General features: G+C 41.1%; 1 protein-coding gene across 3 annotated transcripts in view; it reads left to right on the top strand.

Annotated features, from left to right (window-relative positions):
* Positions 1 to 23,232, top strand: part of wdr25 (WD repeat domain 25) — a 42,538-nt gene that overhangs the window by 16,942 nt on the left and 2,364 nt on the right. For all 3 annotated transcript variants that reach the window (XM_034159389.1, XM_034159390.1, XM_034159391.1), the window contains exons 3-5: positions 2,051 to 2,198; positions 17,411 to 17,541; positions 21,633 to 21,803. In XM_034159389.1, the coding sequence (XP_034015280.1) occupies positions 2,051 to 2,198; positions 17,411 to 17,541; positions 21,633 to 21,803 (450 nt within the window). The remainder of the gene's footprint in view (positions 1 to 2,050; positions 2,199 to 17,410; positions 17,542 to 21,632; positions 21,804 to 23,232) is intronic.

Below are 23,232 nucleotides of genomic sequence, written 5' to 3'. Positions count from 1 at the left end.
GTGAATTCATTTGATTGGACATGATTTGGAAAGGCACACACTTGTCTACATATAAGATCCCACAGCTGACAGTGCATGTCAGAGCACAAACCAAGCATGAAGTCAAAGGAATTGTCTGTAGACCTCTGTAGACAGGATTGTCTTGAGGCACAAATCTGTGGAAGGGTACAGAAACATTTCTGCTGCTTTTAAGGTCCCAATGAGCACAGTGGCCTCCATCATCTGTACATGGAAGAAGTTTGGATCCATGAGGACTTTTCCTGGAGTTGGCTGCCCATCTAAACTGAGCGATCAGGGGAGAAGAGCTTAGTCAGGGAGGTGACCAAGAACCCGATGTTCACTCTGTCAGAGCTCCAGCATTCCTCTGAGGAGAGAGAAGAACCTTCCAGAAGGACAACCATCTCTGCAGCAATCCACCAATCCGGTCTGTATGGTATAGTGGCCAGACGGAAGCCACTCCTTAGTAAAAGGCACATGGCAGCCTGCCTGAAGTTTGCCAAAAGGCACCTGAAGGACTCTGACCATGACAAACAAAATACTCTGGTCTGATGAGACAAAGATTGAACTGTGGCGTGAATGCCAGGCATCATGTTTGGAGGAAACCGGGCACCATCCCTACATTGAAGCATAGTATTGGCAACATCATGCTGTAGGGAGGTTTTTCAGCAACAGGAACTGGGAGACTAGTCAGGACTGAGGAAAAGATGAATGCAGCAATGTACAGAGACATCCTGGATGAAAACCTGCTCCAGAGTGCTCTTGACCTCAGACTGGGGCGACAGTTCATCTTTCAGCAGGACAGTGACCCTAAACACACAGCCAAGATATCAAAGGCGTGGCTTCAGGACAACTCTGTGAATGTCCTTGAGTGACCTAGCCAGAGCCTAAACCTGAATCCGACTGAACATCTCTGGAGAGATCTGAAAATGTGTGTGCACTGATGCTCCCCATCCAACCTGATGGCGCTTGAGAGGTGCTGCAAAGAGTAATGGGCCACACTTCCCAAAAATAGGTGCACCAAGCTTGTGGCATCATATTCAAGAAGACTTGAGGCTGTAACTGTTGCCAAAGGTGCATCAACACGTTATTGCGCAAAGGGTGTTAATATTTATGTACACATGACTTCTTCGTTTTTATTTTTAATAAATTTGCACACAAAAAAAGCTCCTTTCATGTTGTCATTATGGGGTATTGTGAGTAGAATTTTGAGGAGAAAAAAAATTTACTCCATTTTGGAATAGGGCTGTAACATAACAAAATGTGGAAAACGTGAAGCGCTGCGAATATTTTCCAGATGTACTCTACATCACAGTCTGCTGTGACAATAGCAGGAGACCGTTGTTTTTTTGGGTTTTTTTTTTTTTGTGCAGACTGTATATGTAAATGATTATTTTTGTCCAGACTCATGCTGCAGCTAGTAATTATTTTAAAAATGTTTAATCCCCTGGTCTCCAACTTTAGGTCACCAAAGATCACAGCAGGGTCACAAGGGTTTGTCTGCTCTAAGTTCATTAAAATTAGAAGATATTGATACATGAAGTTACACTCACATGCTGGATTATTGGTAGTAAATCAGTAGTGCGTGCATGTGTGAACGTTTGTGCGGGTTGAGGGTCAGCGTAACTTGGACACAAATATTGGATTCTTCAAGGAAAAAAGTTTGGGAACCACTAGATTAATCAAGCAAATACTTGAAATACTTTCTTATTTAATTGGTTGTTAGGGCCATAAAATGGTGAAAAAAAATGTTTGTTTTCCAGAGCTTATGAGGATACCTTCAAATGTCTTATTTTGTCTCCAGTCCAGTACTGCCAGAGATGAGTAATGAAATGGTAAAATATTCACATTTAAGGGGCTGAAATCAGAGAATATAATTAAAAAAAAAAAAAAGACTGAGTAATTCATGATAATCACTGCAAATTCTGAACTCTTGATGGTGCTTCTTTGGGACCAAATATAATTAGGAGCCTTAGCATGTCAAAATGTCTTTGTTGCTGTTGTTTAGGCACAATTGTGCGTGTGTTGATGTGGTTATCCCCATGTCTGGCAGGTGTGGGATGGTGCAGAAAGTGGGCGATGCCTCAGGGTTTACGCTTGTCATTCGGAAGCTGTGCGAGATGCCTGTTGGACCCCCTGTGGGCAACTCCTCCTCACCGGCTCATTTGACAACACGGCTGCGATAACAGACGTACAGACAGGTGAGCAGCAGTTTTACATTGTGTTGTGAGAAACACATGGTGCAGTAGCAAACCAGGTGATATTTAATTTCAATTTAATCAATTTATATCGTGCCAAATCACAGCAAAAGTTGCCTCAAGGCACCTTACACAAAACAGTTCAAAATCAAATTCAGAATGAGTAAATTAAAAGATTCAAATACATAATTAGAAGACACAAGTAAAAGAATGAAACAGATAAAAAAATAAAAGGGAGTAAAATACCTTTTTAGTCTTGACTTAAAAATGTCCACGGAATCTGACTGCCTCATGATCACAGGGAGATTGTTCCATAGAGCGGGTGCATGATAAGAGCAGGCTCTTTGACCCGCTGACTACTTCTTCACCCTAGGAACACACAGTAGTCCCGCATCCTGCGACCACAGAACCCGGGCCGGTACGTAGGGTTGCACCAAATCGCCCAGGTAAGAAGGCACCAGTCCATGAACAATTTTATAGGTTAGCAGCAAGACCTTAAAATCTGCTCTTACAGAGACAAGAAGCCAGTGCAAAGTGGTTATATTTAGTGGTAATTATTTTTTTATGTGGGCATAATGATTCTGATTAGAAGACTCCAATGCAGAAAACAGGCATTTTGAAGTTCTTTAATCACAATCGATTAGCCGTCCAAGGTTGTATGTAGAATGCAGTTAATATTGGAAAGGTGTCCGCGAGGGGTCACACGGCGACAGTTCTAAGATGCAGGGCCGAAGCCCAAAGTGCAGGCGGTCAGTCAGCTTGGCAACAGTAATTAAAATGCTAAGCAGAATCAGACAAAGCCTCAAGTCACGCTTCAGGCAGTTAATCCAGGAAACTCAATCCAATGCACACAGGCACGAGGGAGAAGCCAAACAAGAACAGCAATGGTTGTTTAGGAGGAATCCTTGGGAATCATGAGCTCAAGAATGCTGGTCGTCACAGTAGAGCCTATAACATACTGGCACGAGGAAGCGTGAGATGGCAGTTTAATTGGACGAGGAGATAATTGCTGTAATGACAAACTGGTGTGAGGAATGGAAGTAAAGCCAGAGGACGCAGACATGGAGGGAGATTAAAATAAAAGAGGAGGTAGGGAAGGAAACCAAGATTTTGACAGTGTGTTTTAATATCAGCTGAACTCAGCAGCTATACTTCATTGCACGTTCACACTGGTAAGTATTCATTAAGTACTGAGAAAATGAGAAGCACCATCACATTTAATTAAATGAAATTCAGTGAGATAGGCTTTTATTATTATGAACTTGTTTTTGTACACACATATGCACAGTTTGTTGTTGTAATTTTCCCCCTTTATTTTTTGCCTGTTAAAATTGAAAGTAAGGTCTGGCGTTTTTTTTTTTTTTTTTTTTTTTTTTTTTTTTTAAGCTGCCCTTGGCCCCATAAACTCATTACATAACTTCCAAAGCTGCTTTTTTCTCACTCTGCAGTTGTGACCCATTTGAGAGGCAACTCCTTTGAAAATCTGTATTTCTAAAGCCAGTACATCAAAAGCACATCAAGGCTTCTTTTTCCTGGATTTGAAAGAAATAAACCAGAAAACATGCATATTCTTTGCAGTTTTTACTAAAATCAATTTAAAGCCAGGCATTTGTGACATTTAAAGTTTTTTGTCATCTGATTAAATCTTATTAAATAAGCATTGGTGGCCTTGATAGAAAGCAGACCAAGTTTTGGAAATTAAAATAAAAACAAAACTGAATAACCAACTCATTTCAAGCAACATGTATAGTTCATTATTATCACTTTACCGAGGCGTTGCTAGGCCGGTATTGTAGATTTACATCAACGCTATCTGGCTATACCCGCCAGCTGTGCGTAAACAAATGACGTCATAGCGTGCGTGCAGCCCAAGAACTGTCCGCAGAGGGGAAAAAAAAACTGTCCGCAGAGGAAAAGATGAAAAGGCGAGAAGTGTGTTTTGGTCCCAATATGGATATTCTGGATGATTTTCTCATGGATAGTACGACAATGAACAGCAGCTAAAGGAGCCAGCTTGATGAGGGTGCACTGCCGAATTTGGAGCACAGCACGCGCGCCAGGCGACACGACAAAAGTTAAGTGAGCCAACTTTTTATGTATGCGTTACATGTTGTGTATCTCAGTAAAAAGTGATAATAATGCAAATAACATGCTGTTGTCGTGCGGTATGCATTTTTCTGAGTCCCTCTGTCCATCCCGTCGTCCGAAATGACAGCTATTCGCCCAAGTTAGACGAGGGCGAATAGCTGTCATTTTGGGCGACTGGGCATGGACAGAGGGACTCAGAAAAATGCATACCGCACGACAACAGCATGTTATTGTATTAATATCACACTTGCATTGACTCAGACAGAGAGGGAAGGTATAAGCATTTGCTTCATCTGCAGTCTAGGGATGGGGCAGATCTGATCCAACATCGGTATTGGGTTCTGATACCAACGTAATTCACAGCTAAGAAATTTACGATATAACCTGCAGAGTTTTCCGATTCAGGAGCCGTCTGTGTATGTGGTGAAATGTCTTACTGGCTGCTCTGCTCGGCTGGCTGCGGAGTGCGTTGGGGGGGGGGTTCCTGAACAGAGGTCCATGAGACGCGGCGTAATGAGACACTCCTTTGTTCAGGAAATCCCTCCCGCAGTTGGCAGCCAGCTAGCAGGCGAGCATTGATGAGCACTGATGGTCAGTGACCAACTTTTCATCACAACTGGGAGAAGTACTTTTATTTATTTTTTGGTGGCTGTTGTGGCATTTTAGAAATGTCCTCCATCTTTAAAACAGTACATGTACTCGGGGTGGGTGTGCCATCTGGTGTTCAAGAGATGAAACTTAAGCCAATGACCCAACAATAGTGCCATTTACATGTGTACATAAACATGTATACCGTTAATCAGCTGCTGTGTACGCTTATTATTTTTTATTAAATGTAACAATATGAGTGTAGGAATGACAGTCCAGCCCTTATGTACATGTGGCAACAGGTAGATAATTCAAAATATTATATAAAGAGGTGTTCTGAAAGGCAGAATTCACGTTGTGGATCAGCTGCAGTTGGTGGAAATAACCACACATGTGAGTCAATGCGCGAAGTTCACACGGACTGATCAATTTACTGCTCTGATATATTCAGTCATCTTTATACTTGTATTTATTTCCCCTTTTGACAGTTTTCTGTTTTATATATATAAAACTCTGGTGTGTAGTGACCACAGCACACCAGAGTTTTTTTGTTTTTGTTTTTTTAATTGGAGCAAGACGGAGCACACAGTGTGGGTTCTGATAGTGATGGAGATGATCCCACTTTTGTTCTGGACGAGGAACCAGAGCAGGTGGTCCACGGACGTGCACACAGATCTCCACATCTTCTGTTTGCAGTTTCTCCAGGACTCATCGCCGAGTCCTGGAACTCAGAGATGCAGACATACACTGCTCCAGCTGTGGCTCCAAGCACGTTTCATTTAAAGTGCCAAGATCGTTAGCTTCGGTTTTGTTAAGTTCCTCTTTCGTCCCTTTTGCGCTCTTGCTTCCCAGGCTTTTCGGTGATAAAGCTCTTTCGTCCACCTTTTCTCAATGAATTGAATTTTTTTACTTTTCCCTTCATTCAGGAATCATCATGTGCTGTGTGACTGGGCCATTAGCTGAACTTTCAGGTCTTCTTTTTAAGAAAATTGACCTGTATTCCACTTCATCATGAAGCTGTATAACTGAGGATACAAAATATCCTCGTATAAAATCAGCAATAATGATAATAATTATATTAAAGCAAACAGAGCTCTGATATCGGAATAGTATCGGTATCAGCAGATATCGGGATTGGATTGGAAGTGAAAAAATGTGGATCGGTGCATCCCTGCTGCAGTCATGCCAAATCCTTTCCACAGGGATGTGGGACTTAATGGTATCTGAGTTTTACAACACTGCCACTTTAAAAGTGTCAGAAATGAATGGTTTACTTGTTGGATTTACTATATTTCTGTGTGGAAATGGTCTGTGTCTTTCACTGGCAAATATACCTGCTCCTAATTGTCATCCATCCAGCATCCACACATCATGCAGCAGGTGAAAAGCAGGTCTATGGGCTGTTGTCATTCTTCTTATTAATACTAGTTTGATTGATTGGATAAGTCAAAGTTCACCACATTCTCATGGGTTTTTCCTTATTATATGCCCTTTAAATATGGGGGTGTTCAAGGTGCCAGCATTCATGTATTACCTAGAATTTATCCCATACCATAATCAGTGAGTTGTGACTTTTTACTTCACTAAATGATGGATAAAGTAACTTTTATAAGCAGCCTGTCTGATGAAGTACTCAAACAAATGTGTGCATAGTGTGTGTGCTCTTTGTAACTTGCAGTAGGGTACAAGGAAAATCTAGTTAATGCAAAATATGTCAGTAACCCTTCAGTTTTTTTAAACTCTTAAGTTATTCAAAGGCTTTGTACAAATGTACAAGCAAAGAATGAAAAAATATTCAGGCTTCTAGCTTTTTTGCATGCATACATATTGTTTGTATGTGTGTCTTCATCTGTCAGATGGATGGGTTTTTCCTATCTGTAATAATCTTTTTTGATGGGCTGTCTCTATGTTTTGAGACATCCTACAAATCATTTTTCAAGGAGACATTTACAAAGAATTTGTAATTTGATTTGAAAAGATGCTCTCTGACAGTAAAGTCTCCCCCCCATGCAAACACTCTACAACAGGAAGCAAATGACTTTCAAATAATGAATGAATTTCTAGACACTTAAAATATGAGCAAGTTTTTTTAATAGTAGGAATAAATAAAAAATCTGTTTAATTTGTTCTCCCTGTTCTTTAGATTACAGATGAGATTAGATTAGATCAAACTTTATTAATCCCCTTGGGAAGACTCCCTCAGGGAAATTGAGGTTCCAGCAGCATTGTATAGCAGCACACAGGGTAAGAAGCACACAGAGTATTAAAAGTAAAAAGCAATTTGCAAAATGTGAATACAAACATATATATCAGAAATACTGCTCTCTACTGGCTACTACTGTCCCTCTCCTACCCGTCCTCGGTCTTCCTGTTACTCCTCCTCCCCCTGAGTGAGGCGTTCTAATCAACTTGCTGTGGTGTTGATACAGTCAATGTGTATTTGAGAATATAGGAAGATGTTGAACTAAAAGAATCAACACATGTTTTTAAGACACTGTCATGTCTCTGTCTCTTTGGTCCACTCGTTTCCTGTATGACTTGCTCCATGTTGCACTTCCTCTCTCACCATGTTTGTCAATAGTGCCAATAAAGCCTACGGATAATAGCTTGGCTAGGGCCATTAAACACACAGGCGGCTCCAGGAAGGAAATCGATAATGGATACAGCACTGCAGTAGCAGCCGCCGTGACCTTACACTGGAATAACATTAACCACAAGTGTAAACAAACATGTTTGTTTTGTTGTCTTACTTTGGTAGCTGTCAGATCAGCAGTGCATAATGGCATAGCAGATTTGACAGTTTTGAAATATTGGCAGTTTTCAAAAATGCAATGTTCTCCTTTTGGTCTATTATAACCCATGCCAACATGAATTTAGTGAAGTATGTAGGAATCTGTCTGTGATTCTTGTAAGCACAACTCCTCCTAAAATGTCAGGCAATGGTGGCACACCATTTGAAGATGGGCATGAAGGAAAATAATTGTAGCCTGAAATCTTTAAGTTGAGATAATTGGAATTATGTGTTTTGTTGATGCATCATATGATACTGACTTTGTAAGGGAACTCCTCTTAAACTGGTGGGTGGTTTTCAATGAACCCTCAGAGAATGGTACAACAGATGAAGATGTGCATGATGGACAATAATTCCAGTCTGACATCTTCAAGTGCAAATAATTGGATTTTTAAAAAACACACATCATGCAATATTTGTCAGTAACATATACAATTTTTCAATTTCTTTTCATTTAGACAGTGCCAAATCACAACAAAGCTGCTTAAAATTAAAGATGAGAAGTCCACGCACCATCAGTGGGCCTGTCCCTACCACAAACTTTTATTGACGGAGGGAAATCATTCTACAAAACAGGTGCACAATAAGGGAAGGTTCTGTGGCCTTCAGAGGTTGACCACTATCAACATACAGTGGTTGACCGCTTTGTTAGTTCATGTATTTCATCACAAAAGATTTATTTACACCAATGTATAATACATGAAAGCATCTAGTATTGTAAGCGGGGGGGGGGGGGGGGGGGGGGGGGGGGGTGATAGGTAGGTATCATTTTGCAAAATTGTTGTTATAATTGGGAGACACCATAGATGATGTATGTTTCTCTTCCATCTTGCTCATTTGTGGGCCTCGTCCTCAGTCATTCCTTCTGCGTGTGTATTCTCTTTCACTAGATCCAAGTACCTTTACTTTGGTTTATCCTGTTTTTCATTTTCTCCATACGTATTGCTCTTTGCCCCACATACTCTGACCTTTCTGCCTGTATAGTTCTGGTGTATGTTGAGAGAAAATCATACTATTGCGATGTTCCAAATTGAGCTTGACGCAAATATGTCTCTGAAGTGTTGAATTGGTCTGCAGTCTCTGATTACAGTTGTTTGTCTTAAAGGGCGTAGTTACCGGCACTAGTTTGTACTGGCACTACCGAATAATAAGCTTGCATTCCTTTGGCACTGAAAGATGAGGAAAAATTCAATTAAATTGCTTATTACATGGGATTTGGGTATTGCACCATTTGGATCATGTTCATTGTTCATTTGATAGTAGTACAATCAGGTCCACTTACAGACATAATTAATCCTACTCAGATAGTTAGGATTGTGCACAAAAATGGTTTGTACCCACTAAACCATCATTCTAGTGAATTAATATTACTGTCACATGTTGAGTAAGGATCATTTGGAACATCATTCTATAATCAAGATGTATGAAATTTTTTTTTGCACCGTTCATATTAATGTAGAGGCTGTCAAATTCAACAAGAAAGACTTCTGGGCTTTTCCTGCTCACTTTTTCTCTGAGCAGTAATGTGTAGGTCATTTAGCGGCTTGGAATGTTGTGCATCCCTTGACTCAGTGTTGAAGTCTTAACATAAATACATAACCAAATGGCGCAATAACTGGTGCGTTCACGGGGAAACTGTATGATGGAGAAGCCGATGGATTCAGGATGTTGTGGGCGTATTGAACACCGTTATCTGCAGTTGTTACTACATCCACCATCAGTTGTACAATATTGCATCTCCTCCCGGTGAACCATGGGCAGACTGTCACAGCTGAAAAAACATGAGAGAGAAGGGTTTGGGAGAGAGGACAGGTTAAGGGGCTTAATGAAGAAAAGACGAGACAAGGTTGAGTAAATTTATAGCAGCAGGATGACAGCTGTTGTTTAGCACTCTTGTGGCTTTCCTGGCCGAGCAAAATATGTCCATATTATACCAACTTGTTCCCTGCGGGCACTACTAGAATGGACATTGTGGATGCTTTCCAAACAGAAAATTCAAAACGATCGTGCCAGTGTTGGCATAAGAATGAAGGTTTCCTCCTATTTTCACCGGCTTTGCAGAATCCTATTAAAATGCTTTAACGGTTAAAGTTTTGCACTGCAGCATTGATGGATTTATTTTTGTGAATGAATAACTACAAGATGCATCAGTACGGGAAGAAAATATTTTTTGTCCACAACGTCATTTATTTGCGTGTATGTACAGCGTTTTGCACAATGACATTCACACGGAGTAGCAAAAAATTGCACAGTAGGTTTGTAGATTGTGTGTGAACCTGTCTGAAGTACTTGGGTGACTGTAGCTCAGGTGGTAGAGCACATTGTCCATTAACTGAAGGGTTGGTTGTTCATTTCTTGTTCAGTCCTTTTGATATTTTGGAGTGTTCCTAGGCAAGCCACGAAATTCCAAAGTGCTTCTCGTGGGGTCGTTTAATGTCTTGTATGGTGGCATCCCCTCCAGGAACTAAACTAGCAGAAACTTTTCTTGTTCAGTGGGCATCAACTGCTTGCTTTGAGAGTGCTTGTCCTGCACATTTACCTGCTGCCCCTACTCTACTTAGACCATCTGTTGACTGAACGCCCCTGAGTGAGTTACTAGCTATAAGTAGTGCAGGTAGGAAGGACAGTATGCAACACGTGATGTCCAGGAACACAGTTGGAGACCTCTATCCTTGATCGATGTTACCATATTTGCCCATTGGAGGACTCAGGGCCGAGCATCAGCCCACCCTCTTTTTTTGGTAAAATGGTAAATGGACTGCATTTATATAGCGCTTTTCATCTGCATCAGATGCTCAAAGCGCTTTACAATAATGCCTCCCATTCACCCCAATGTCATGCTGCTGCCATGCAAGGTGTTCACAACACACCAGGAGCAACTAGAGGATTAAGGACCTTGCCCAAGGCCCCTCAGTGATTTTCCGGTCAGGCTGGGATTTGAACCAAAGATCCTCTGGTCTCAAGCCCAACGCTTAAACACTCGACCATTACCTCCCCTTTCTAAAGAACGTTGGTTAAACACCCACCTGAAATTAAATGACATGGAATACATTTAATGAATGAGAAAAGGACGAAAAATGGACACAGGTGAGTTATTTGCAATATTTATTTATTCTTTTAATTTGTGATGAAATGAGATATTTTATTGAAATTGGCACTCCTATGTACATGATTATTGGCCATGATCGTGCATTGGCCCACACCATCTTCAGGCAGAATTTCGTGTGGAGAGCCCTGGGCCCTCTGATGGGAGAATGGAGGTATAGGTTTTTATTTTTAACAGCAGCAAGTTATATTTGCCGATATGGCTCTGTTCTCTAACCCCCTGCCCTTCCATGTGCATCCATGGAAAGCCTAAGGCAGGGAGAGTAGCAAATAAACTAAATAAACAAACACAAACATCAGGTACAGAAGAGAGCAGGCATCAATGTCAACAAACATGACATTGATTAAAAGTCAAACCCAGTATTACAGATGGAGTTGGGGTGGAGGTGCGTTGCAAACTGGTTTCATAGTGGCAGTGTGGACTGGTTAAAGCAGTTTAAATTGGGCGTTGTATATTAGGCAGGCTGTCTGGCACAAATGAATAATTTTGACACTGTAATGTCATTAACAGCTGTTTTTTTTAATTGGTGTAAGATTTGCCAATTTTGGAAGGTCCACCCACTTGGGGTGGAGACACTGACCCCTGAACTGTTTAAAAGTGGCTGTCCTGGTGTTTTCTGTAATATGGGGACCCTGTGATATTGCTTCTTTTTGCCGGCACAATAAAACTGGTGCTTTAGGACTTGATTCTCTCTGACTTTTCTGGACACCTTTAAAAAGATTTTTTAAGCAACTCAGTAAAGCTAAAACACTTAGACTCTTGTCTGATGATCAGGGACTTTGTCTTAAGTCTCCACGACACTAGATCCTTCACATACACTCTCATAGGGCGCAAGGCAGCATACGCCCTGGACAGGACAGCAGTCTGTCGCTGGGCTAGATGTAAACAGACACATTCACACCTGTGTGCACACCTACAAACAAGTTTCCAATCCACTTAACCTGCATGTTTTTGGATTTGGGAGGAAGCCGGAGCACCCGGAGGGAACCCACCAAACATGAGGAGAACATGCAAACGCCACACTGAAAGGCCAAAGGTGGGAATCAATCCCATGACCTTCCTGCTCTGCGTACAGTTTAATTAAATTTATTTATACAGTGTCATAATACAAGTCACTTCAAAGTGGGATACCGCCCCATGGCCATAGACTTTGGTGACATTGGTATGGAAAGAGGTCCATCAGCGGGTTTTAATTTTACGGGAAGAAACCTCAAAAAGACCAGACTCATTGGGGTGATCATGTGCGATGGCTATACTATGACAATGCAAGATTGAAAGAGATGCAGTGACAGAAATGTTGTGGCTAAACAACCATATATCAGTTGTTAGCAATTGAAACAGTATGAGGTGCTGATTGGAATCCCTACGAATTACACCGCATTAGTGAGTCAGTGATTGCATTGATGCCGGATGACAATAGGAGACTCCCATAGCCCACCCAATCCAGACGGACCTCCAGCCTTTCCGTAAGTCTCCCCACCATCTACCAAAGCAAGTTCCCTGGATCCAGAAGTTCTAGTATAGACTGCACACATATCAATGCAAAGTCCCATTTACTTTTATACGAGATATCCACAAGTTCACCCCACACCTGCTCTACTTCCGAATTGTCAAGTTAAGAAAATTCAGATATATTCAGTAAACACTTTGATGCTCTGCATAATCATTCCTATATCCATCCAAGAAGTTACGCCACACCAGCTGACATCTTGTGACAGTGTCATGCTTTTTTTTGTACCCCCAATGAGGTAAAATGTTGATTTCTTTTCCTTTGGCTCATTCCAACCATTCCAGTGATCCCAAATATCACCCAGTTCTTTTAGTAATTTAAAGTAAACTACACTGCAAAAGGAGAAGATCACCGCAGGCTTCACTTATCTTCCCTCTCGAGCCTGCTAATTAATCTTTCTTAATTAAAACATGACAGGGTCCTATTTATTATGAGAAGAAAGTTGAGTCCTCATCTTCCAGCCAAACACAATTTTTGTAATCTAGATAACAGATCTTCTCTGTATCGTAGTGGGTAAGCCAATTAAACCAGATGCTGAGACCAAAGAAATTGCCTGTTCAAACTTTGCATCAGTGTGACTGAGTTTTGGAGCGAGCTGTCCACCATTAAGTTCAAGAGAATCTATTTTTCTGCCAGTTTATGTGGTGTTATTTATTCCCTCTTTTCAAATAGTTGCTAGGGTTTGGACAAGTGTGTAATGAAGTGCGTTTTTGTTGTAGGCTTACTGCGCAAGGCTGCCTTTGGATGGGGTCTTTGTTGTTTGTTCGGCGAAATAATGAGGAGCTGTTGAACCCTGAGGTGTTCTACTTTGCATAGCCTTTGACAGAGTTGCTAGCATATACAGTCTGGCAGCGTTCGTTGTGTAGCTTTTTCATCATTTCCCATGAAACTAATTTTTGGTTGCATCCTGTCAGTCGTAATTAGATTTGAGCCCTCTAGTGTTTTAGATTTTAAAGTGCGAGCATTTGGATTGATTTCAACAGTGCAGCCTCAAGCTAAATAAGCTATCTTTTTTCTAATTTCTCTTCTCTACATCATAGCATCTTTGTCAGTGTATGTTATGTTTTTCTCTTGAGCATTGTTTGGATCAACTACCTTCTTCGACAGTGAGCAGTCTGATGTTCATCTGTCAGAATATTCCACATCTTAAAATGGTCACAAATGCACTGAACAACAAAAGACACGAATGTATGTTTTGATATTGCTTCATGAGTAAAATTTGTCAGATTTTGTACAGGATGTTGCATACTATAGTAAAAGGTGTGTTTGAATTTATGAAGTCGATAAATCAGATCATAGTCAATCGTGCGTGTGACCACCATGTGCGGCAATTAACGCAGGTAATCTGCAGACGGGACCCACTAAATCAGAGGTCTCAAACTGGTTTCAGAAAGGGTTTCAGTGAAATCACCTGCTGGAGTGGGTGGCTGCACAGAAAGCCAGCACCCTCTCGGCCCTTTCTGGAACCGGTTTGAGACCTCTGCACTAAATGGTGAATTTCCTGTTGAGGAATGGCCTGCCACTCCTCCTCTAGAGTTGAACAACAGTGCTTGGTATCGGGATACGAGTACGAGCTCGACGATCCAGAATATCCTCTGTCGCGCGTCCTCCCTGTGTCACGGAACATCCTCTTTAACCGGCTGAGGGTCGAGTCATGAACATTTAAATGTCTGGCTATGTTATGCGCTGTCAAACCAGCATCCAGCGTGGCAGTGATGCGTTCACGAAGTTTCAGCGAGGCGTGGCATGAAGAGGAGGTACTGCTGGCCCACCACCACCAGAGGGCGCCCTGCTTGGAGTGCGGGCTCCAAGCACGAGAGGGCGCCAGACCCAGAGGAAGTGACAGCTGTCACTCATCACACCAGCTGTCACTCATCTACACCAGTACTTAAGCCGGACTGCAACTCCACCTCCCCGCCGAGAAATCGACTACCGAGAGGTAACTTCTCTGCTGACTCATATCATTGAGTGGATTCTGAACTTCTGTTGCAGCCGGTATCCTGTGGTGTTCGCCCTTATCTGGGAATTGGCGTGTAGCGTGACGACGACGACTGCGCTACAGATAAGTGGTTACACTAGGAGCTGCACGAGTGTGTGATTCGGAGGTGGAGGTCCTCCTCCTAACTGTGTACAGACTGTAGACCACTGAGTGTAAGGATTTACACTCATTCATCTTGTCTCTGCTTTTTGCCAGCAGTACCAGGGTCGACAGCCGAAGACAGAGGTCACCTGGGGATTCGGGACTTGGCGGCTCCGGTGTTCTTCAGACCGTTGGTGGTGGAGGCCGTGTGGGACGCGGCCTCTCTCTCGTCGGGGTCTTCTATCTTCGAGCCTGCCCACACGTCACCTGGTGTTAATTGACTTTGCAATTTCTGTATATTTAGTTGTGTATTGTCACAACAGTAAATTGTTACCTTTTGGCTTACTCATTGTCCGTTCATTTGCGCCCCCTGTTGTGGGTCCGTGCTACGACACCTTCCCAACACTGGAAAGGACTATAACTTGCCTCCCTACTGTTTGTAGAAAATCTTGCATTTCTTTTGTTGTTCAGTATATATTTTCTTTAAAGCTACGGTACATAGGATTTAGTGCCATCTAGTGGTGAGATTGAAGATTCCATTATGCTATCACCAACCATGTTATTATTTTGCTTGTTTGGCGATGAGGATAAATGCCCTATTGTATTCTCTTGAGCAACCATTTCACAAAAATTAGGGTTGTCAAAGTTGTTAGCCCCCACTAGCAACTGGTAGACAGTGTATACGAAAGCAACCACTGATTCATCTTTTATTTATTTGTTGTTGTTGTTGTTGTTGCCTTCAGTCTTCTGGCCATGCTGCAAAATGGCTTTTTTGCATGGATTTTTTTTTTCCCCCACTTTTGGCCAACTATATCAACAGGGTGATGCAACATGGCAGCCCCCATGAAGGGGCCCACTCCAAAGTAGATCTGAAGGGCTCATTCTAAGCTGATTCAAACACATTGATTTGTTGTTGTTGCTAATAATACACTGGCAGATGCCCACGAATACATGATTGCATTCCAAGTAATGAACACCCCTAAATCCTACACACTGTAGCTTTAGCATTGCAGCTTGATGTTTTTGTAGGTGTACTATTTTTGAGTAGCCAGCTTGAAATCTGTGTTTAGCAGTACAGGTGTGAGGGCACGATTAATTACACACAGTGCTTCCTGCACATAAATCTGAGTGCTTTGTGCAGTGGATTGGATCCACACAGTGCACAAAATTAATAAACCAAAGAGATTAGTTCAGCAAAAATACACATTTCACAGGAAGCATATCTGAGATTTATGTGGTGTTTAGTTAGTCGTGACACCCTAGAAGGATCCAGCCTTTAATGTACCACAAAATTTAAGTTTGTTCTGCTTCAGTAAGGTAGTAGTCTGAATATTTTGCAATGTTTTAAACTTTTTCTCACTTTAATGGATTAATATAGCTGATTAAATAATGTGTTGAATGAATAGTACTTAAAATGTGCTCATTCACGAAGTAACACATGCAAAATGTACTTTAGCCCATAATGTCGAGCAGCATTGACAAACTCCTGCATGCAGAGTCAGAACATTATGTTATAGCAGCTGCACTGATATTTCTTACAGAGCGATAAAACGGTAATAAGGTGATTGCTCAGCGAGTCCGGGCCAACGCTGGGGGATCGGCAACAGTAGAGTCATGACCGGGGACTGGAGCTGACTTCCCCAAAGTGAAGGAAAACAGTTTTGCACTGAACATTGATTTCCATGCAGGTTCTCCATGGGGGGTGTATTTAAATATTAATTCTGTGGGCTGTAATGGAATTTTATACACTGTTGTGGGACATTTGGAAAACACTCTTTCCTGCTGTGGAAAAATACATTTAATAGAGTGGAAAACGCATCATCAAGTTTGCATCGCAGCAGCAAACACGTAGGGGATGAATTGAATTATAGAAGCTCAAGTCTCTCTGCTGGTGTGTTCACAGCAATACGTCAGGAGACATTTACTGTGTTGTGTGTGTACATTCCCGCTGTAGAATATGAAGATGGAAACACATAATTTTTCCCTTGCAGGCTGAACCAATGCTGGAGATCTGCACTGGACTGATTGTGAAAGTTTTGCTGTTTGGTGTCACATGCAGGCAGTCTGCATGGAAACGTCCACTACAAATCACTGATAAACAAGGCTTAAAAGCCACACACAAATCCACCTCCAAATAGTGCTGTTTATTCACGTGTATCATAGAAGAGAAAAATACTTAGCATCTATCTCTCAAGTGTTACACCAAAATAAAATAGAGTAATGAATAAAAAGCCTAGATGAGATAAGAAAGCTAGGTGGAAATATTGTCATCTCTTGAATCTAGAGTTCATGGAAGAAGTGTGTTTTATGCACAGACTGTAAATATACTTAAAGCCTAAGGCTAACCTTGGTTGGAGTGGTTTATTAAAGCATGAGTTAATTGAGTTAATCATGACTTAATGTCTTCACGCTACATATAGATGCTAATGGTGCAAACATAAATGACACAAAAACTTGTATTTCACTTGATGGAAATACTGGTGCACAGACATCTTAGATGATCCTTTAGCACAATTAGCAACAAGGACAAGGAAGCCATGTTATTACAGGTATTTGTAACAAAATGCTCAGAAAAGACAGACACGGCCTTCCACAACAGCGATCAGCCACAGCTAACGGCCTCTGTGCTACCAGAGCTTTGAGCTTGGTTCAGTAGTAACACATGTGGTGTCACTCAAAGTGGCCACAGCCCTAATTATGGGTAACTTTATGGCTTAAAACATCTTAATCCCCCCACCACACACACACACGTACGTACACTTGTCATGGAGACGAAAACTAGCTGTAGAGACCAAAACCAATGTTTGTATCAACTTGTAAATGTGTAATTCTCCTCTAAAGATTGACATTTTAACATGGGCTTCTGTGGACATCTGCTGGTTTTTGAAGCCAGTCTCAAGTGGCCAGGATGGCCAGAGATTGGGCCTTGGTTTTATGTCACATTATGATCATCATGACTGACAGTGTCACCACTATGGATTTTAAATGTCTTAACACAACATTGATCTTCTTCATCCTTTCTGTCTCTTTGACTGTGTGTGAACTCCTGTAGGACAGCAGGTAGTGAAGATGGACAATCAGTCCAAGGTGATGTGTGTGGTCTTCCATCCCGCCAACCCCAACGTGTTCCTGTGTGGAGGTTACAGTTCAGCAGTCAAAGCCTGGGATTCTCGCTGCTCCAAGGTCAAAATGATGTCTTGTCTCCTTACACAGATTTTCCATTCGTATGCTTTTATGAAAACATGCACTCACTTTTTCACATGACTAGACTGAGTGGCATGCATTGAAGTAACACTGCAAGTTATTCATTTTATGCTTCATTACCTCTGCAATTTAATGTTGTTTGGTTTAATAGACTGAATTGTGTTGCAGCCACATGTGTTTCTTTAGCATCTGCATGCTAAATGTAATCTGAATTTTGTGTTTAGGTTTTTAACCTAAAATGCTGCAGGGATTTGTTTCAGTCGTCTGTGTTAATATGGATTTCACTGCTTGTGCAAACAGGCTCAAATAGTCTACGTATAGCACCCCGGCAGTCATCAGTTTTAGCCTTGGGCTGTGTGCTTCTTGCTCTGGGGTGAAATTTAAAGCCACTTGATAAAAGGGCAGAGACCAGCTCATCTGCCCACGGCCACTACAATGAAAACATGAGTGTGAATTCTTGCCAAACAGAGTTATACGTTCTATGACATTACTCCACTGAGTTATGCCCCTTAAAACTGGAACTGCAAGTATAAGTAGAGTTTGTGATGTTTGACCGTCACAGTCATAACAGGTGGATATCAATGGTAAGCTTGCAGTCCCTTCTCTGGAACAAAATGAGTGCAAGCATAACGTTTTTCTAAAGCACTGATCCCATTAAAGGTTTCACAAAAGCCCCGTTCACACCAGGCCGCCGTAGAGTTGCGTAACGCGACGTACCAACTACGCTGAGTTTATACAGCCCTACCTGGCAATACGCTGAGGGACGCACAGCTGTCCGCGAAATATACGTTGCATCGAAAAAGAGAAATATCAACTCGATGATATAGAATGAATGAATAAACACTTGTTTTAATGTGGTTTTCTTGTGCAAACTCTGTGTAAACATGATGCCTACTCATTTTCCTGAAATCTGAAGAGGTTACTTTCTCTTGGTACAAAGTAAAGTGCAACAATAATAATAATAATAACAACTTGAATTTAAATTGGGCGTGTCATTTAGAGGGAAAATTGCAAAAAATAAAAATTACTAGGCAATGACAGGTTAAAGTTTGCTGATTGGCAACAGAATACAAACCCTGGTTTGAATAAAGAAGGCAAAAGTACATCAAAGTGAGTTAGAGTTGGAAGCAGATGTCACATTGACAAATGTGTAATATTTGTTCTGTGACTCATGCAGTATGGTAGCTAAGTGGTCAGTGCCCATTTGCCATGTGATCTGGAGCTGCGTCAGGAAGGGTGTCCAGCATAAAACCTTAAATCAACATCCAGTCAACATATGGGATCTGCTGTGGAAAAGGGAGAAGTCAAACTGATTCTCCCTTGTCATTCTTTGAATATCTAAAAGCCAAGTGGCCTCTGTGGTCTCTGTATGTGTGCGTACGTGCGTGTGGCTTCGATCATGGAGAAATTGGGGAGAGCTGACATTTGCCGTTTGGTAGGCTTTTGTATTTTGGGTCAAGGATAAACACCGCCAAAACAGAAAGTTGATAGGACTAATATTTTTGGAGAAATTATGGATATTAGGTTTAAAAAAAAACAGTGAACAATGGAGGTTAAATTCTGGACTCACATGACATTCCACCAGGGGCAGTAAATCATCTATTAAAAGTGAAGTGGCTTCTTTACTTGTATGCATGCGTGTGTGTACCTTTGAACACAAAGTAACTGGGGAGAGCTGACATTTGCCGTTTGGTATGTTTATGTATTTTGGGTCAAGGATGAATACCGCGAAAACAAATGTTTTTGGAGAAAATATGGATAACAACAGTGAACAATGGACTTTGATAATTACCTTCTGGACTCACACGCCATTCCAAATTATTATAGAAAAGTTGCATAGTTTATTACCACCCTTGAAAAATGTCAGCTACCTATTTTATAAACAGTACCCAATTTATAGCCCGTGGATCCCTTACAGGCAGCGCGCTAGTTAGTATTTAATTGATTTACAGTATTTTCATTTAAATATTTTAAAGTACACAAGAGTCAGCAAGTGGGCATTTTTTGGTAGTTTTGTTCTTGATCTCAATTCATGAAAATTTTGATCCCGCCAGATCTGCACGATACCTCCAGGATGCAACTATACAATCATTTGATGACTGAGGTTATCACAGATGGTTAAAAGTGTCATGAATATTGAATAGTCTCATCAATGTTAAAACTGGAAAAACAGCATTCTGCTTTGTAGACAGATGTTAAATTGACCTAATTGTTACTAGTTTAATATGTTTTACGTATATGCTGCTTTGGTTAAATGGCAGTATAGTTGAACAGTATGTAGAATTACAGCAAAACAAGTGTTGTTGTAGGACACAGACTTACCCAGCTGGGATCAGCTCTCCCCTGTCTATATATTGAATGCAAGGCACAACTCTACCACCCTCCAAATATACAAATGTGGTCAGACGTTTGCATATACTCATCATGGGCATGAATGTCATGGTAAATTTGAACTTTTAATGATGTCTTTGAACTGTTCTTATGCCATCTAAATTGGGCACCGCAGTCTTGTGCTTGTGTGAGCCAACCTTGAACCTTTGTGCGCATGCGTGAATTTTTTCACGCCTGTCGTTTGCGTCATTTGCTTGTAAGCAGCCTTTGTGTGAGAATGGGTGGAGTCTTTCGTCGGATTTTCTTTGCCAGGAAAATGGCGGAATGACTGGAGCAGCAAGCACGACTGCATCAAATTTTGCCAGAAACTGGGTGACAGCCAGGTGGAAACCATTCGGATTATTCAGACGGCTTTCGGTGACTATCCTATGGGCATCACACAGATTAAGGAGCGATACAACCAGTTTAAAGATGGCCGCACAACGGTGGAGAGCGAGCCACACTCCGATCAGCCATCAACATGCTGAAATGACCAGATAATTTCCAAAGTGAACGCTGTGATGATGTGGGACCGTCGTGTGACTATCCGAGAAATTTTCCTTGCACAGAAAATCCGACGAGAGACTCCACCCATTCTCACACAAAGGCTGCTTACAAGCAAATGACGCAATCGACAGGCGTGAAAAAATTCACGCATGCGCACGAAGGTTCAAGGTTGGCTCACGCAAGCAAGGTTTTTGAAAAAAATAAAAAGGTCGGATACTTTTCTAACAGATCTCATATTGTGCAACAGATTGGAGGACCCCATAAGTGGTCAAATTCCGTGATATGACGCAGGGTTCAAACGAGACTGCAGTGCCCTATTATCTTATGTCATTCAATCAGAAACAAGTAGAGTGCAACTTACCATTTGGGAAATGTTTATTATATGTTCAGAGTTTGATTTATGGTTTGAAAATTTGGAGTCCCTGGGACTCCAAATTTTCAAATTCAATGTACAGTTGAATACAACACATTTACCTTTCTTGGATGGTAGGCACAACTAAAAATTATCAGTTGATTTAACTTCAAGTTTTTGTAAGACGCTGCTGCAATGTCTTGGTATGTTATGATGTTGCTTTTCCAGAAAGTTGTAATAAAATTTCAGGAACAAGTCAAAATTGAAAATAGTTGCAGCCATTATTGTTATTATTTTTGTATAATGCATTAAAAATGAATAGGAAAGTTCTCCCAGTCAGACATTTTATTGAAAATTATTTTCTTTGTCAGTATTATAAATGTTTTTACTCCCTAATATTGGTATCAATATTGACCCACAAATAAAATCTGTATCGGTCAGACACTACTGCATTAAATCTAACCGTGACATGTTGGAGATGACTGCCAGCTCCCCTGCTTCATAGCTACTAGCCATTTGGCTCATCTTTCTAGATCTGATGTGAAATTAAATATGTTTCTTTTGTAAGAACGGGATTAGTGACATACTCATCATGCTAACTGATGCAAACATTTTTTGGCTTCCAACATGGCATTTCATGCGCTCTAATGATGCAAGATACATTACTATACAGTAGCTACTTGTAGTTTTCCACACAATAGCATTATGAACACAGTCTTAGATGCTACAAGTAGTTGTACATCAGGCCTACCAAACTGTGATTTGAGAACAATTTGGTGTTTTTTCTGTAGGATTTCTGAAAGTGTTGATGTACTTGTGCATGTTTCTACATATTTTTCAGGTGGTGAATGTGTATAAAGCAGGGATCCAGCAGACCTTGGATATATTGTTTCTGAAAGGAGGAGCGGAGTTCATAACGAGCTCTGACTGTGTGAGCAGAGACTCTGCTGACCGTACCCTTATTGCATGGGACTACCAGACAACAGCAAAAGTCTCCAACCAGATATACCATGTAAGCAGCCTTATTTGTGAAGGAGACACAAAAAGATCACACATTTATCCTCCCTAATAGAATTTGTAGACTAGTGTGTCTATTCCCATTTTGGTATTGGGGCACGTGATACTGGCGTGTCGTGGTAGTTTCACAGGACTGGAGGAGGTGTGCACTCCTCTGAACAGGAGCTAGTTTGAAAATGAGATTTTTGCTAAAAGAAGTAAATAAGTACAAATGGATCTGACCTGAAAGAGATGCCATTAAATTCTTGACTATGTGACTGCTTGAATAGTATAGTTCACACAATAGTGTACAAATAATGAATGTTTATGAGTGCAATGGTAGGAACCTTTCACCGAATGAAATATTCTTTCCATTGCACAAATGAAAAAAGAACATTCATTATTTCTTGTATATAATGCCTAAAATAGATCCTTGTCTTTTGATATTTGATTAATTTGTAAACAAGAGAAAGGGGACTTTGAGGTCAAGAGGTTCCAAACAGTCCAATACAAACTTTAAATAGCAATCCAATCCAAAATTGTTCTCAGCCAACTTGCAAAAACAGTCAGTTCAAAAACAACCCAATCCAAAATTGTTCATGTACAGACTGCCGTCTGTTTTCCTCAGTCCAGCAAAAAATACAGACAGAAATTTGTTGAGCTCTTCATCCGACAGCACTTCTTCTTCAGATAGAGATGTCCCAGCGAATACTGCAAATGCATCCAGACAGCTTACGGCGTACTGGATTAGTTTTTGTGTGTATGTGTATGTCAGAAGAATGAGCATCATCAATGGGGCAGTGCAGTCTCGTTTGAACCCCTGAGTAACATTGCAGGATTTGACCACTTCCGAGGACAGCATGCCAGTGCACAACACAAACACAGCATCACTTCTAATCAAAAAATGGTGTATCATTTTTTTGGCTGCAATCCCCGAAGCAGTTGTGAAAAGTGCATTTTAATTTGGGCTCCCAGTGGAGAAGAGAAGACTAGGCAAATGGGAGAGATTGTGCTGGTAAATTTTAGCGAGATTTAATGTGAATAATGATAATGTGGCTTTCATTTAACCCCTTTATTGCCCACCCTCAAACAAGAGTACGGTGCCCAATAAGCTCATTTAAATCATTGTCTGTCACTAAAACAAACCCTACCATGTGTTTATTTTTAAACTAAGCGCTGTTGCCGTGTCAAGGTGGTCATAGCGTGCAATTGTGCAATACATATGAACCCAAAACTGCACAGTAAATGGAACAAAATGGCAAATGGGACGAATGATCCATATCACGTGACATACAAACCACCAATCAAATGACAAGTATCTATTTAGGTGTTACATAAAGTCCAGTACGTGGAGCTATGCCATGTTTTGCTTTGGTTTTAATATAATGCAAAACTAGGGAGAATGGAGATGAGTTCAAGGTTCTAAAAAAAAATAAACAGGTGAG

This window comes from Thalassophryne amazonica, chromosome 19 (assembly GCF_902500255.1).
Source record: "Thalassophryne amazonica chromosome 19, fThaAma1.1, whole genome shotgun sequence".
NCBI classification, from domain to species: Eukaryota; Metazoa; Chordata; class Actinopteri; order Batrachoidiformes; family Batrachoididae; genus Thalassophryne; species Thalassophryne amazonica.
This window is presented reverse-complemented; position numbering and strand designations above follow the sequence as displayed.